The sequence below is a fragment of the Asparagus officinalis genome, chromosome 7 (assembly GCF_001876935.1).
Source record: "Asparagus officinalis chromosome 7, Aspof.V1, whole genome shotgun sequence".
NCBI lineage: Eukaryota > Viridiplantae > Streptophyta > Magnoliopsida > Asparagales > Asparagaceae > Asparagus > Asparagus officinalis.
The window spans coordinates 4,000,727-4,017,833 of NC_033800.1; the positions used below are offsets into that span (position 1 = coordinate 4,000,727).

The following is a 17,107-nucleotide window of genomic DNA, read 5'->3' on the forward strand; positions in this document are numbered from 1 at the left end:
TTCCATCCATCCTCCAACAACGTTGTTTGTCTACAATACATAGGAATACACAAACACTAGACAAACAACATTAGTAGTAAATTGTTTGTAAATCATCATCAAAACAAGAAGGCCAACAATACATGGGTAGTCTTCATGTGTAGCTAGCACCTCTGTTGCTGTAGGATTTCTCTGGGGAATGGAGGAGAGAGAGATGAGTTTATACGGTAATGAAAGGGGTATTTTGGGAACTTTACCCTATTTTTGTATAAATAGAAGTTTGTTAAGTATTGTATTTTGGAGATTTAAATATAAATACAAAAAGAGAGTTGGGCTTAAATCTACAAGTAATACTACTTGGGTTTAAAGATAAAGGGGAGTAAACAAATAGGCCTAAAAACAAAAACCCTATTTTGATTCACTACTTTGATTTTTCTAGGGAATGGGGGATAAAACAATCTAAGTACCTAACCATTTTGCTATATTTGCATTAATATATGTTAAAAATGATTTTCTACCATAAATTACCTTTACAATATTAACCCTATCAGTATGATCTGATATCTTGTACCTTCAAGAAGATTATATAAGAGCATCTCCAACCCAACTCCAAAAAATCCATTTTGACGCAAATCCAGCGCCAATTCTTCCTCTAGCCCAACGTCAAACTTAGCGTCATTTTAAAAGGGTGCTACAATGTTGCGCCAGGAATGACGCAACACTATAGATATGAAGATTTTGGTTTTTCCCAAGTTTGTCCTTATAGTTTGTTATAACAAATCAAATATTCCAACCATATCGCATTTTATAGTTTGTAAATAGAAAGAATATTCTTTTTGATGTAAAATTTGGTATAATGGTTGGAAATAGAATAGTGATTTGATATAAAAACTACATCAACTTGGTGTAAAAACTACACCATTTTAAATTTTTGGGTTGGAGATGTTCTAACTCACTACAAACAACAGGGACAAAACCTTCATCACAAATTTTGGATTGGGGTACGTAAACCCATCTCTGTTTATTTCAACTTTCTACTCAATTAACAATTATCGTATTGTTCAGAATATTCATAGTAAATTATTAGATAGTCCGACAACAAACTGCCAGAATATACCATACTATAAGTCACAGAAAACTGGTTAGTATGCAGAAAATTAAGTTTTTTTTAAAAATCTATCTAACATAAAGTATATGAGCAGAACAACCCCAAGAAATTTTGGATACTTAAAATGCAATTAAGCCAATATATATAAACAAGCTTTACATAACCACAAAGGTTTTCGTCCAGGCACAAGTAAGAACAGGCAACAGTTTATATGCACACTGGGTTGCATCCAAATCATCATGAATCCCAAGAGCAATTTCAGAATACAGCACATAATACAATTCCAAATGAAATTCTGTTGCTTGCAAAATCAAACTCACACAAGAAGAGTGGCCGCGAGAGGCAATTTAGCCTTCAAATTTACAGATATTTGAGGAGAGCCCAAACAACAGCAGCCAATATCACAATAACCACCACCAAAATTAGAAGACATCCACACGAGCAACCTGCCTTTGTTCGTTTGTTCAGAATAGCAAGTCTCTTCTGCACGCGCTGCATCAGGATGTAGTAGACGACTAACAAACTTTATTAAAATCATTTTAGTTTCATAATTTTCTGAAAAGAGAGCTAAAATTTTTCCTTGTTCATAAACTTTCAACCAGTTGAAGTTTGTCAAAACAAGTTATAAGAAATGGTTTAATTGCATATACACCCTCTGTAATATGGCAATGCAGCCACTTACACCTCCTAAATTATTTTATGAGCACTGACACCCTGAATCTTAAACAATGTTACTTTTTTGCCCTTAATATAGACGGCAATTTGGTCTTTTTCCAGTTAAATTAAAGGCAAGAGGTAATTTATAGCCATGTGATTCCCACGTGATATGATACCTCCAACCGAAGGGGAGAAACAATGTGGTCCAGAGCTCAAGGGATGAATGTACTAGTAAAATAGTCCGGGGCTATAAATGATACGCCCTCATGCGTACAGCGAGTGTACATGCAATTAGCCCTTGAAAATTTAGTAACAATTTTTTATAGACAAGTATCATTCAGAATTCAGTGTAGGCTTCAATTACTGGCATATCTTTAAAAAGACCTGCATTGCAGGTCATATATTCAGAGCTTTAGCTTGTAAAAATGGAACTACTCTCATTCAGTGGAACTTTAAGGTACAAAATATGGACATTAAGTTAGCAAATAAGAAAACAAACCAACCTGAAGCCTCGAGTCTGTGACATCCACATGTTGGTCCAAATTATCCTGCATAGTAAATAAAACAAACAAGGATCAGCACCAGTTGAAACTGCAAAAGGAAATTAAGAATACACACTGTAAGATGATCAAATCCTCTGAACATACTATCAATCTGGCATGAAGATCCAATTCTTCGTTCACTGCCAAGGCAATATGCTTCGTGCTAAAGACTGTCTCCTCTAGCTTGTCAAGGCCCTGATCTTGCTCTACAAATAATACATAAGCTCTATTAGAGTGTAAATCATAGACCTCAACCCTCGACATAACTTCAGGACCTTGGTGAATGACTAGGGATTTATAGTGTATTCTTATTCTTTTCATTCAAATCCGGGTAGAGAATTGTTGATGGTATCAAAGCAACCCATCTGATTAAAAACTAGTGTAAATTACAGGAAATCCTCATCTATATTCAATTTTTTAGGAAACCACATCTATAAATTAAATATTATATAATAAAAAACATTTGCCTTGCTTTATAAGTTTAGTTAGTAACTTAGTATGCATGACAAAGAGGCTCAATCTGCAAGGGCATGTTAAGAGTACAAAATTGTAAACCTCAACCCTCATGACAAATTTGGAGATATGTTGCAGCGGAAAGGACCTTTAACAAAATTTAAAAATGGAATCAAATATGAAATATAAGCCAATTAATACCATAAAAGAATAAGAATTACCTTTCATCATCTGCCGTTGTAATCCAACAATTCCATGGTTGTCCAAACCCGAAGTTCGGTCCTCAACCGATATTTTACTAGGCCCAAACAAATCTTCCCTAAATTTCACCAATGAAACCAATCCAGTTGTTAGTGATGCTTAACTAATTGAAACTGACAACAACACGAGGAGTGTTATTTTAATACATAATTACTAAATCCGCATGTGTACAGCAGACAATAAGACACCATCAGCGACAACTAATTTCTGCATGAAAAAGCTACCTGTTAGCAAACTTGGACATGTTCAATGCAGACCCCATCTGCTTCGTTCTAGACTTCAGATTTGCAAGCATGTCTTGGCATTTTTGCAACTCTTTATCCCTGAATAACAAGTGTTTAAATGAGTCAACTGCAATTAAATTTAGGTTTGTACTTGTTACTCCTATGAAACAAACAATTTTTTTTAAAAACATAGCGACCAGGTTCATCATTCTGTTGGAGGAATCTATTCAATTATGTCAACAAACAAGGGTCTTAGAGCGAGTTGAATGCTATAGCAAATGTCAAACCCAGGAATAAGATTGATCAGGTGCCAAGTATGTCAAAAATATCAGCAGTAATGCAGCATACCCATGATATCCAGGAATAAGATTGATCAGGTGCCAAGTATGTCAAAAATATCAGCAGTAATGCAGCATACCCATGATATCAAAAATATCGGCAGTAATGCAACGCAGTATGTCAAAAATATCAGCAGTAATGCAGCATACCCATGATATCAAAAATATCGGCAGTAATGCAACGCACCAATGAACCATAACGGAAGGGATCATCCATAAACAGTTTGTTATGTAGTGGAATGATTACAGACGAACTCATATAGCTATCTTTGAAACTAACGTTTATCATGGTAAGAAATTTGCAACCCATTCAGCCATGAAATATCAGAATAATCAGGTAGAGGATAATCAATGCTAGCTAAGTCATTAATCCTGTATCTCAGTTTTAAGGCGATAGCCTCCACGAGTTCTTTAGGACCTCCCTCTTTATATCTGACAACACTAAAAGCATTTATGTTCATTAAACTTGGGTTGGGCCTATGTGCAATCATCTGACTGATGCACATTCTACTGATGAAACTTGACCCAAATCCAATCTAATCCAATCCATTCAGTAGCTAGGATTGTGTTAGAGATTTAATCACATAGCGCTTGGGATGAAAAGAACCCAACATGACTAGCACTGGATTGGGTTAAGATTGCCACCATATCCCACCCCAACCAGGTAAGGAACCCAGCCCACCTAGAGCAACCCATATTTAACAGTTCTTGACGTTTTTTTTTTTTTAAATCTTTGTTTGACCATAAGAAGAATGTTAATTACTCCTCATGACTATATTTCATGATCTCCTCTCAGATTGTAGAATTAAGTGTTTTATCTTGAGCATTGATATGTGTGACGTTATCTATAGAATTGTATTTCTATTTTATTTTTAAATGATACAAGTGGTTGTTTTCATTTAATTCGAACAAAACCCGTCCAACCTGAACTGAATTAATCCTTTTCTTTTAGGGTGTGTGAACACAATTTGACCCCGCATGAACTAATCCTTTCAGGTTAGGACGGTTATTTTCTAATCCAAGGATAAGTTGCGTTGAATTAGTATTAGGATTTCCGCAGCTTCATTCGGATAGGGTTGACCTTCAATTCAATCTCCTCTGCACCCCTAATTTACAGAAAATGAAGACAGCATATAAACAGTAAATTAGCGACATAGTAAAAACAAATTGCAGCAACGCACTGATAAGTGATAAATTGCAAATAATATCAAAGCCTATCCGGTTGTCTATCAATAATTTTTCTCATCTTTGTATAGATCAGACCATAGAATTAAACCTACAAGTTGAAAACCTAACTGCTAATATAGAAGTTAGGAAAACGAAAAAACAGAGATTTATCAGTTAGGTCCACCAGATAAGTTGAGTAAACATAAGGCCTCATCAATTGGGTCCACCAGACAAATCACTTGGACTATAGCATAGCACCAAATCCAATAGTACCATTTCCGCATTACTGAGAAGATCAACCAGTCCAACCTAAAAAGAACATCAAGATGGACAACCAGCCATGAGGTAAAATTGTCAACTAATGTCCAAGAACTTTCACCAAGAACACTCAATTCAAATTTCTAATACAACTGGTTTCTATTAGAAGCAATTGATCTCGGTATCAAACCTTTCATCAGCAAGTCAGTCTAATACACACATAAGTCGTAAATTGTTTGAAATGACCCAATTGGATATGTTTATAAGGTCAATATTTACTTGAAACTCTAGGGTCCTCTCATCTATCAGCATCTTTTTAATGTTTAAATAACCTATCAGATGAAACATGCAGGTTACAATATGTGCAGTTAGTGTAACTAAAGGTTATATTAAGACATTGGATCTCTCTGAGTAGAAAACATGAAGTACCATACTTTGGCTGTTTTCTTGGAACCTTTGACAAAAGGGACTCCAAACTGTCTAGTTTTGTACCAAGAATCGTTATCTTCCTCCTAATTGCAGATGTGTGCCTTTGAGCGTCTGGTCCTGATGAGGGCAGTGAACCCCTTTCAGAAATCATTGCAGAAATATCATCAGCGAGCTTAGAAGCTTCATTGAACTCCCTCAACCATGAATCCATAGATAATGCCATCACTGGAAAAGCATGTACAAACATTATTTTCACAAATTTAATCATTAAACCTGAATAATCTCATCTTTGCAATGTAGACAAACTAAAGTAAATAAACTAAACATGATCACTTATATAAAAATTCATATAACTGAAATGACATAATAGACTTCAACAAGAAGAAAAAGAAGGATCAATAGGAAAGAAAATCATATGATTCCTGTTGTCATTGATGTGTTGGCAATTCTACAAAACGGCACAAAAGATTATTAAGTAGACAACACAAAATAAAATTTGTTATCCCAGTTAAACTTGGTTTGTTTCAGTTCTAATATACTATTTCACCTATTCATACTTTTAAAGGGAAGCACAGCGAGCAAAATAATTGCACTGCATCTTTCCTACATAAATTAATAGGTTCTTTTGTTTAATATACCTAACAAGTTATCTCTTGTGGTAAGCACCATCATTCAAGAATATCGCACGGAATAAAACTATTGCAGTCTTGATATGAAACTGCCATGAATGCCACTATACGTTAGAAGGATGTATCCAATACATTAAAAGTCATGAAAAAGCACCATAATAAGAGAATAACCAATGGGTGTTTAGTGTTCATTGAGTTAAAACCAAACTCACATAAAGTTCCTACGAGGAAACAGGGAACGTGTTCGCTAGATCTAGTATAGTGTCCCGTGCTCCTCTGCTCCAGTCAACGTGCAATTATCAGTTATCTCATACAATAATTGTTCCACTGATATCACTCCCTTACCCTAAGTTGCATGGAAACGGGCACGGGTACTGGTACGGGTGCGGGACACGGCAAAACTGTAAAATGTAGGGTACGGGGACACGACTACATATACATATTGAATTATAATGTACATGAGATAATTTTTCCCCGCTTCCTGTGTCATTAGAATTAAAATTCCGATCACATTTTTGAGTTTCTTTTATCATATTGATTATTGTGAATTGTAAACTACTCATTTTTTTACTAGACATCTAAACGACCCATTAACTATATAGTTTTGAACTTGGGTATGGACTGAAACGAAACCGACCCGTATCTCATTAGTTTCAAAAGACGGATGTGAAGTGTAAGCTCTACGTCTAGGAAGTCTTTGACAAGTGTCTCATTAGTTTCAAAAGACGGATGTGAAGTGTAAGCTCTACGTCTAGGAAGTCTTTGACAAGTGTTTTACATTAACACATATATCGTATAATTGAGTACATGTTGTAATAAATGCATGCATATATTCAAGAAGTGTCCATGAAGTTTGGGTACGGAAAAGTGTCGGGTACGTGTCCGGTACGGGTACGGCTTTAATATAGAAGTACCCGAGTAGCATAGCCCTTACCTATTCTTGTCTACTACACAATAATCAACTTAACTTTATTCAAAGGTATTGGCACATTTCCCATGTCCATATAAACTTATGGGATCAAAACATCGGGGTTGGCTAAGGGGTGAAGGGATCAAACAGAACAATTTTCATTGTCTTAAATATACCTTATTCCCCATAAAGCTAACACTTGAAATATTTAATCGCCACAACTGAAAAAAATCAATGTCCTATAAATTGTTATCAACTCTATATCCAGTCATCAGTCCATTAATACCTAAATACAAACATAATTTGCTTCATCCTAAATTCAAATTTTACACTTTTGGCTTCACAACTCTTAAGCACTTATAAGATCTCAAAACAGCCAAAATCAAACTGATATACAATAAGATTTGAGGAAACACCAATCTCATCACCAGCTAAATCTCGACAAACAACCTAAACAAAGATCCACTTCCAATTGCTTCCAATTGAAAGACAATGAAGATTACAAAATTGAGAAAAGTCTACGCCTGCAATTGAATTGGATTCACGAATAGAATCGAAGCCCTAATTCTAAACAGATCCAATATCAGAATTTTAAAGGAATTTTGAGTATAAAACGGACTGGATGAAGAAATTTGAGGGCTTTGATCAGCCTCGAGGTGAAGAAAGAATGCTTTTGCCTTTTTTTTTTGCAAAATTTAAGATGGCCGGGCTGATAACCGAACCCGACCCGATAAACTAACGGATTATGGCCGGATCTTGTTCGTTTGGACCATCCTTAGATTGGGTATTAAGGTAATAAGTCTTTATACTTTAAAATAAATAGTGGGGCGCCTGGCTCAAATTTTTTAATGGGGTTAGGCTGGACTAACTGGTCCTTTAAAAATGAAATAGTTCAGAGATTTTGGATTAAATAAAAGAGGTGGAGGGGGTGCTATTATATAGTCTGGACAATTTCTAGCTTCGGATTATATATAAAAGAACTCACCCTCTGCAGAAAAGCCTACCGAACCCCAAAGCAAAGATGCATTGTCCAATAAATCTAACATATTATGCTTCGATTTTACGTAGGTAGCATAGTGGTCTCTGCAAATTGAAATTTTTTCTTCTTTTTTCCCCCTCTTTTGACAAAAGTGCACGAGTTCTACAGCCTTTAAATATCATATTTTAGATTATACATAAACCCTACATAGTTATGAGAAACCAGTGTTATCGATCCAAAATTTTCAATTTTTCCCCTCCTTTGGTCCTAATCTCTTCGATCACTGATTCAGTTCAATCAGTGCGAACGTTCGGCGAAGAAAGGACTTTGAAAGACTTCAAAAAATCAACAGGAAAAAAAAAAATTCACAAGAGAAATATGTGCACCTGTTCCAAAGGTCGGGCTTCGGGAGAGAGTCTTCAACGGTTGAGACTTGGAAAAACCCTCAACGACGTCGAGAGAGAGAGAGAGAGAGAGAGAGAGAGAGAGAGGAAGGAGGCAGAGAGCGGAGCGATGGGAGGAGGAATTTGGGGATTTTTGGGGCTTGGACGAACGATGCGATCACGGGAGATGAATTTTGGGGATCAATCTATTGACTATAAAAATCTCTTTATTTGCGGGTATCGGGTCGGGTCTGAAAAGTCGGGATTCTATTGCCCAAAACCCAATTATGAAAAGTCGGGTATCTGGTGTGCACCCCGTGCCAAAGCACCAGCCCTTTTTTTCATCAAATTAAATTTTTTGTAAATGCTACAGTATTTTTTAAAGCGCTACGGTTTTTAATTTTGTACTACAGTGATATTGATACAGTAATACTACTATAGTAATTCCCCTTGAACGTTTTACTTAGCATAAATAGTGAATATTTGGATCCTCCTATAAGTATAGACACTGTGATGACGCGTTTTTTTAACGTGTGGGGGCCACACGAGTACAGCAGGCCACCATGGATCACGTGAACCCAAGCCACGTGAAGAGATCAAAAGAAAAAACGCGTGAGCAGTTTGTATTTGATTTCCTTGGATGTGGTGATGGCCCACCCGAGTGAGAGCTTTATAAGTTCTCTTCCTAGGGTTTCGTAAAAACTGTGCAAGATTGAGAGGGGGATTAGGCAGGCGGCTGGGTGCAAAGGACAGCGCTGGCAAAGGCGAAAAAGTGGGGTTCGGTACAGGGAGAAAAGTCGGCTTGTTTTTCTTCTTCCTTTGGCAGCGCGCATGTGCAGAAAGAGGGCTTCTGTTTTGGCAACTGCAGCAGGGGAAATCCTAGGGCTCTGTGAAGAGAAAAAGTATTTGGAGGCTGACCTTTTCTTGTGAAGAAAAGCAAGGAGCCTATTTGAGGGTTTAGATTGTGAGAGTTGTAAATCCATTGTTTTTTTTTTCTCTTTAATAGTAGATCCCCCCTCCTTGCCCCGTGGACGTAGACAGTTTGCCGAACCACGTAAAATCGGTTTGTTTGAATTTGTGGCTATTGTAATAGTTTTTAGGATCCCTCGACGCGCAGTCCTAGAGCTGACGAGAGGAAGAGCTAATATCCCACTTTGATGAGATATTAGGCTTCAGATTCTTGTTCCCTTTGAGAAATAAGAATTCTTATGCTAATATCCCACTTTGATGAGATATTAGGCTTCAGATTCTTGTTCCCTTTGAGAAATAAGAATTCTTATTGATCTTTCTCTCTTATTATGCACCAGAAACTCTGCCGAAATTTTCGCTGCGCACAACAAGTTGTATCAGAGCCTAGATTCCAGATCTAGGGTTTGGTTGGAGGAGTAGATCAATTTGGAGGCTCGTTTAGGGCTTCGTTGGTGATAAAGGTGGGATCTTTTGGTAAAGACTTTATCTTTTTAGTTTTGGATCTATTCTTTGTTCGTTGGTACGTAAGATGTCGGGGAAAGAAGGTGCTTCGGGTGTCGAGGGTGGTGCTTCTGGCGCGAAGACCATTCAGAGTTTGAATATCCACTCTATGAAGATAGATGTGGAGAAATTTAATGACACAAACAATTTTGGATTATGGAGATGCGAGGTTTTGGATGCGCTGAATGCGCAGAATTTGGAGGATACATTGGAGTTAGATGGCAAGCCAGATGAGATTGAAGAGAAGGTTTGGAAGAAGATGAATCGAACGGCGTGTGGTGTGATTAGGTCTTGTTTGACTCAAGATCTAAAATATGATGTGATGATTGAGACTTCTACGAAGAAGATTTGGGAGATTCTCGAAAGCAAGTATTTGACCAAGAGTGTGAAAAATCGCTTGCATTTGAAGAGGAGGCTTTATCGTTTCCAGTTGAAGAAGGGAACATCCATTAGAGATCACATGAACCACTATACAAAGCTTCTTGCGGATTTGGCGAATGTGGATGTCATGATTGAAGATAAGGACAAGGCGTTGCTGTTGTTGAGTTCCTTGCCCGACGAGGAATATGAGACCTTCGTCCTTACTCTGATTAATGGGAAGGCATCTCTTTCGTATAGTGAGGTCATCGCTGCACTTGTGAATTATCAGCTTCGAAAGAAGGATAAGGAGGCTTCAGTTGAGCCGGTAACGGAGGCGTTGGTCGCAAGAGGGAAGGGTCCAAACCGAAAGAATTGGAAGTCAAGGTCTAGAATAGGAAAAGATCAGTGTGCTTGGTGCAAGGAGACTGGTCATTGGAAGAAAGACTGCCCAAAGCTCGACGAATGGATGAAGAATAAGCAGAAGGGAAAATGGAAGCAACCATCATCAGAAGCAAACATCGTATTGGATGGTAATAATTCTGACTCTTCTATTTATTCGCACCATCATCAGAAGCAAACATCGTATTGGATGGTAATAATTCTGACTCTTCTATTTATTCGCTTTCTATTAGTCCTACAGATAGCTATTCAGAGTAATCTGAATGGATGTTGGATAGTGGTGCGACCTATTATGTATGCCCTAGAAGGGAATGGTTCTCCAGTTTTGAGAAGCTGGATAGTGGTGTGGTGTACATGGCTGATAACCATGCATGCCAGATCCTTGGGATAGGAAGAATTCGTATTAAGATGTTTGACGGGACTTTTAGGGAGTTAAATGATGTGAGATATGTTCCTTCTTTGAGAAAGAACTTGATCTCAATTGGGGCTTTGGTTGGAGAGGGTCTGAAGGTTCGTGTTGAGGACATAGTTCTCGAGATCGTGGAAGACTCTTAGATTGTGATGAAGAGCGTCAGGAGGAATAACCTGTATTACTTGACTGGAGGTATAGTGACAGGTGGAGAGCTGGCGACTTCTGTTGATTCGACTAGACTGCGGCATTTGGGGCTTGGCCATTCCAGTATTGATTCCTCGCATAGATTGAAAGAGGGTGCGAAGACCTGCAGTTTGAAGTCCAGTGAACATGTTGATGTGAGCAAGAAGACCAAGGTGAAGTGTGGCACCTCTATTCACCGTGCTAAGGGTCGTTCTAGAGGAGTTCACGTGGATGTTTGGGGGCCTTCCAAGGGAGCATCATTGGGAGGTAATAGAAGTTTGGTTTCCTTTGTTGGTGACTGTTCTAGGCGTGTTTGGGTTGCAACCAAATCCCCTATGGATAAAGTCCTAGTAGTCTCTAACAGTTTGAAGAAGTGTAAGATGGACAGAAAGGTGAATGTACTTCATTCTGATTTTGATGGGAGGTAAAAGATGGACCTGATTCTATATTGGAACCGAGCTCACGGCATTACGAGACACTTCGTTAGAAAGGAAATCTTGAGGCAACTAGATAGAGTGACAAATTTGGAGAACCGTGCCTTGTGTAGGCGTCAAAAAATGCTCATAGATATCCAAACACTACTCAAGAATGAGAAAAGAGCAGTGTGGACACAATGATAAATACACCAACAACCGAGCCAGGGTGACATGCCTTAGGCGCGGCAGTTCAGAGTGCCGCGCCTTAGGCGCGGCAGTTCAGAGTATCGCGCCTTAGGCGCGGCAGTTCAGAGTGTCGCGCCTTAGGCGCTGCAGTTAAAGGTGTCGCGCCTTAGGCGCGGCAGCTCATGGTGCCGTGGCTATTATGGGGGGTGCTGCGGCAGTTATAAAGCAGTTATACGATGATTTTTTGAAGCCCACGTGGCGGCATATCAGAAATAGAAAGTGTGCTGACGTGGACAAGCAGTTAAACCACGAAAAAGGTGGTTAAAGGTCGTGGGAGAACGGTTTCAAGCACAATGAAACGTGCTGGTAACCGCCCCTTTGGCCGCGGCGGTCCACACTGCCGCGCCAATAGCCGCGGCAGTATCGACTGCAGCGGCCAAAGAGGATTCATCGAGTCAGTTGTTTCGCCTCCATTTCAACTGTTGTGCATCCCTACCCCTATAAATACCTCCCTAGGCACGAAATAAAGGACAGAGAGAGCATTTTGGAGCAGAAGAGACTGGAGCTTTTGTGGATTTTGAGGAAAAAGAGAGAATTTTCACCCTTTGACAAGTATCATTTGGTGATTCCTAGAGATCTAAGCTCAAACTTGATCTTTGGAAGAGTGAACATCTTACATCGATAAGATATTCACTTTCAAATCTTTACTTCGATAAACTAAACGAAGGAGAGATCCCTAAGCACCCTCACGATCTTTGAATCGGTGGTCAACGAGCCAAAGCACTCACGGCACAGGCAAAGTCCCACAAAGCAGGAGTTGATAAACAATTTCTGTGTTATTTTCTCGAAAGTTGTATTTTCGTTTATTTTTATTGTAATTTCGTGTAAACAAATCAAAGTTTAATGGAATCGACAATGGAGTCAACTTTCGCTGAAAACACCTTGCTGGAGGAGGATCGATGTTTGTGGTCGAGCAATGGTTTGCAGAAGAGGTTCTGGACTGAGGCTTCGACATATTTGAGTCATCCTATTAAAAAGTTGCCAACTGTTGCGATTGGAGGTAAAACTCCATTGGAAGATAGGTCTGGTAGTGTCACTTTGGTTGAGGCTTCGATGAGGAAGCCAATTGACTCTCAGCAGGTGGAGAGTTTTGGACAGACCTTAGAGGTATCGCAGCGGGTGGAGATTGATGCTACTCCATATTGGGTGGGGATTTTCCCACATACTCCAGGTCATTCTGCATTGGTTGAGATTCCAGCTGAGGTGACACAGCGTGGAAGTCATTTGGATTCGGATGCAGATGATGAGTTGGGTTTTGATTCGAGTGCAGCTTGCAGATATAGTTTGGATATGGTCATTGGTTCACCTCAGGTGGAGGTGTTTGAGGCCATTGGAGGTGCTATCAGCCGCAGAGTTGATGATATTGGAGAAGGGTTGCGAACTCTTCTATTGGATTGAGGTCGTTCGCGGCCATTTGGGTGAACTACGTTCGGCTTGATTCCTTAGGCAAGAGGATACGTATGCAGTCTTTACGATGCAGCCGGGTTGGATTTTGATGGGGGTGAGACCGATTTGGTGAGTTGATACCGATATTTGGAGAGTGTTTGCACTCTCATTTGAGTTCTCGACTTGTTATGGATTGAGTCCGTTGTCGTGAATTGTTTCACTTTGTACTGGACACAACAAGTGAGATATTTGGTTTAGTTGGTGTCGACTCAGTTTTGGGAAAACTTCGCTGAGGTGGAGAATTATGATGACGTGTTTTTTCAACGTGTGGGGGCCACACGAGTACAGCAGGCCACCATGGATCACGTGAACCCAAGCCACGTGAAGAGATCAAAAGAAAAAACGCATGAGCAGTTTGTATTTGATTTCCTTGGATGTGGTGATGGCCCACCCGAGTGAGAGCTTTATAAGTTCTCTTCCTAGGGTTTCGTAAAAACTGTGCAAGATTGAGAGGGGGATTAGGCAGGCGGCTGGGTCCAAAGGACAGCGCTGGCAAAGGCGAAAAAGTGGGGTTCGGTACAGGGAGAAAAGTCGGCTTGTTTTTCTTCTTCCTTTGGCAGCGCGCAGGTGCAGAAAGAGGGCTTCTGTTTTGGCGACTGCAGCAGGGGAAATCCTAGGGCTCTGTGAAGAGAAAAAGTATTTGGAGGCTGACCTTTTTTTTGTAAAGAAAAGCAAGGAGCCTATTTGAGGGTTTAGATTGTGAGAGTTGTAAACCCATTGTTTTTTTTCTCTTTAATAGTAGATCCCCCCTCCTTGCCCCGTGGACGTAGGCAGTTTGCCGAACCACGTAAAATCAGTTTGTTTGAGTTTGTGGCCATTGTAATAGTTTTTAGGATCCCTCGACGCGCAGTCCTAGAGCTGACGAGAGAAAGAGCTAATATCCCACTTTGATAAGATATTAGGCTTCAGATTCTTGTTCCCTTTGAGAAACAAGAATTCTTATTGATCTTTCTCTCTTATTGTGCACCAGAAACTCTGCCGAAATTTCCGCTGCGCACAACAGACACCAAACCTGATTTAAGCTCCCCAAGGGAAAGATGAACGAGCCCCTTGACAAGCTTTAGCCAGTAATTTTCGCTATCCCTTCCGAGTTTCTCGACAATTGCAAGCAATCGTATGTTAGGGCAGGTGAAGTAGAGTCCTACAGAGTCATCCTTCACGTGAATTCATTCCAAAGGAGCCCAAACCGTATCTTATAGTTCAAATTATATACCTCTCCTGCCTACAAGTTAGGTCCTGCTAAACCCTCGGCTGCTGCGACTGTAAAATCTAGCAAGTATAAATTGTTAATATCAGCTAAATATATCGCATATGATCAACAACCCGACGACACGAGCGATTAGATTCGTTGCTGATTCAACGAGGTAACCAATGCTAAACTGTTTGCTTAAATGCATTAACTATAAGTACTCCTAGGCAGGACATATCAAAAATTGACGCGTGTTCAATCGACCAGCCATTTCTTCATCAACATTCACTGCATTTTTAAACACAACTGCAAAAGACTTGCCTTTGAGAGCGGGAGATGCACGCTCCAACCGGCGAACCATCTGGAGCTTCTCCGAAGCATCTCCAATCTCCCCTCTGGACAAAAAATTGTGTTTTTTTCCCATCAAAATTTTACCATTTAAACGCAACTCATCAACTAAAAACCAAAAAAATTCTATCGTTGATGAGACATTTTCGAGCCGGGTACTTTTTTGTGTGTAGAATAACGAAGAGGAAATCCCCTAAACAAAAGACGAACTAATTATAAAAATTCATCAGGAAACGGTGTCAACAACTGATGAATTCCACACGATCACGAAGCAAGAATTGTACGATTAGATTAGTTGTTTCCCAACTTTGGAGATTTGCGGTATGTTCTGCAACTCCGCAAATTTTACTTTAGGTGGTAATTCAAAATCTTGTTTTTTGTTTTGTAAAAATAGGGCCTAAATTAAACTAGTGCTTTCTAGTTCAAAATCTAGCCTAGCTAAAAAAAAAGGACTAAACCCAGTTTTATTTTGAAGTTGCCAAATATAGTTGGACATGAACCGAGTCGACTCGTGAACTGACCCAATCCAGTCTGTCATAGGTCACGACTCGGCCCGGTCTATGGCACACCCGGGTCATGGGCTAGGCTAGGTCCAACCCATGATCCGAGGTCAAAGAAGCCCCCTCTTGCTCTTTTTTTTTTCTTTTGTCTTTTTCCCTTTTTTGCTTGTTTCTCTTTTCCTTGTTTTGGTCTCCTTACTTCTTTTGTTTTCCCCCTCTTTTCAAAATTCAAAAGAAGAGAACTCCCTCCTATTTAGCTCCCAAAAACCGAACTCCCCCCCCTTTTATTCGGTTTTGAAAGTTCTTCTTCTTCCCCAAGCTCCTTCCATTTGAAGAACATCATTCCTCAAGGCAAGGTTGGATTTTGGCGGGTACCCCTTTGCCGAAATCTCCTCCCTCCCCTCAATCCTCTTATTTTGCTTTAAAGATTGCATCTTTATGCTTGGTAGATAGGAGTTTATGTATGAAAATATGCTCTTGGGGGTTTTGTGCAAGAGAGGTGAAATGGCCGAATTTTGGGGGGCTTATTTGCAAAAGGGGACTGAAATTTCGTGGGGGTTTATTTGCAAAAGTGGAACTGAAATTTCGGGTATTGGGTTTATGTCCACTTGATGAAGGGATGTGGGGGTGCTTTATGCAATAGGATCAAGGGGTTACTTGAGGTGTTTATTTGCAAAACAGCCCCTAAAAATTTTTAGAGGGGTTTATCTGCAAAAGGGCCACGAATTTGGGGCTGACATCCAATGAGTTTTGACCACGAACTCGTGATCAAAATTTTGATAAGGCATGTGGAGTCAAAACCAAGATTTTGTAGAAGGGGCTTTTATGCAAAATTGGCTAAATTCTGCAAAAGGGTTTTATTTGCAAACTTTAACCAATTGTGGGGTACCGGGGGATTTGGATCCTCCTATAAGTATAGACACTGTGATGACGCGTTTTTTTAACGTGTGGGGGCCACACGAGTACAGCAGGCCACCATGGATCACGTGAACCCAAGCCACGTGAAGAGATCAAAAGAAAAAACGCGTGAGCAGTTTGTATTTGATTTCCTTGGATGTGGTGATGGCCCACCCGAGTGAGAGCTTTATAAGTTCTCTTCCTAGGGTTTCGTAAAAACTGTGCAAGATTGAGAGGGGGATTAGGCAGGCGGCTGGGTCCAAAGGACAGCGCTGGCAAAGGCGAAAAAGTGGGGTTCGGTACAGGGAGAAAAGTCGGCTTGTTTTTCTTCTTCCTTTGGCAGCGCGCAGGTGCAGAAAGAGGGCTTCTGTTTTGGCGACTGCAGCAGGGGAAATCCTAGGGCTCTGTGAAGAGAAAAAGTATTTGGAGGCTGACCTTTTTTTTGTAAAGAAAAGCAAGGAGCCTATTTGAGGGTTTAGATTGTGAGAGTTGTAAACCCATTGTTTTTTTTCTCTTTAATAGTAGATCCCCCCTCCTTGCCCCGTGGACGTAGGCAGTTTGCCGAACCACGTAAAATCAGTTTGTTTGAGTTTGTGGCCATTGTAATAGTTTTTAGGATCCCTCGACGCGCAGTCCTAGAGCTGACGAGAGAAAGAGCTAATATCCCACTTTGATAAGATATTAGGCTTCAGATTCTTGTTCCCTTTGAGAAACAAGAATTCTTATTGATCTTTCTCTCTTATTGTGCACCAGAAACTCTGCCGAAATTTCCGCTGCGCACAACAGACACCAAACCTGATTTAAGCTCCCCAAGGGAAAGATGAACGAGCCCCTTGACAAGCTTTAGCCAGTAATTTTCGCTATCCCTTCCGAGTTTCTCGACAATTGCAAGCAATCGTATGTTAGGGCAGGTGAAGTAGAGTC

The 17,107-nt window shown here is 39.9% G+C and overlaps 1 protein-coding gene across 2 annotated transcripts; it reads right to left on the bottom strand.

The window, feature by feature from the left end:
• Positions 1,204–8,500, bottom strand: LOC109848826 (syntaxin-52-like). 2 transcript variants are annotated; one of them, XM_020418520.1, is made up of 7 exons: positions 8,321–8,500; positions 5,422–5,641; positions 3,225–3,323; positions 2,961–3,058; positions 2,392–2,492; positions 2,248–2,292; positions 1,204–1,579 (listed from the first exon to the last, which is right to left on the bottom strand). In XM_020418520.1, exons 2-7 carry the CDS (start codon positions 5,637–5,639, stop codon positions 1,448–1,450), a joined length of 693 nt encoding a protein of 230 aa, XP_020274109.1. In that variant the 5' UTR covers positions 5,640–5,641; positions 8,321–8,500; the 3' UTR covers positions 1,204–1,447. The 2 variants fall into 2 exon arrangements, with proteins under 2 accessions (XP_020274109.1, XP_020274110.1); XM_020418521.1 differs by having other exon boundaries at positions 1,467–1,602.

Excerpts from the sequence above, each read along its gene's own strand:
- LOC109848826 (XM_020418520.1), bottom strand. The coding sequence starts at position 5,639 with ATGGCATTATCTATGGATTCATGGTTGAGGGAGTTCAATGAAGCTTCT. Across the intron at positions 3,324-5,421 it reads GTTCCAAGAAAACAGCCAAA|GGATAAAGAGTTGCAAAAAT; the intron begins GTATGGTACTTC and ends CTTGTTATTCAG. Across the intron at positions 2,493-2,960 it reads ACAACGGCAGATGATGAAAG|AGCAAGATCAGGGCCTTGAC; the intron begins GTAATTCTTATT and ends TATTATTTGTAG.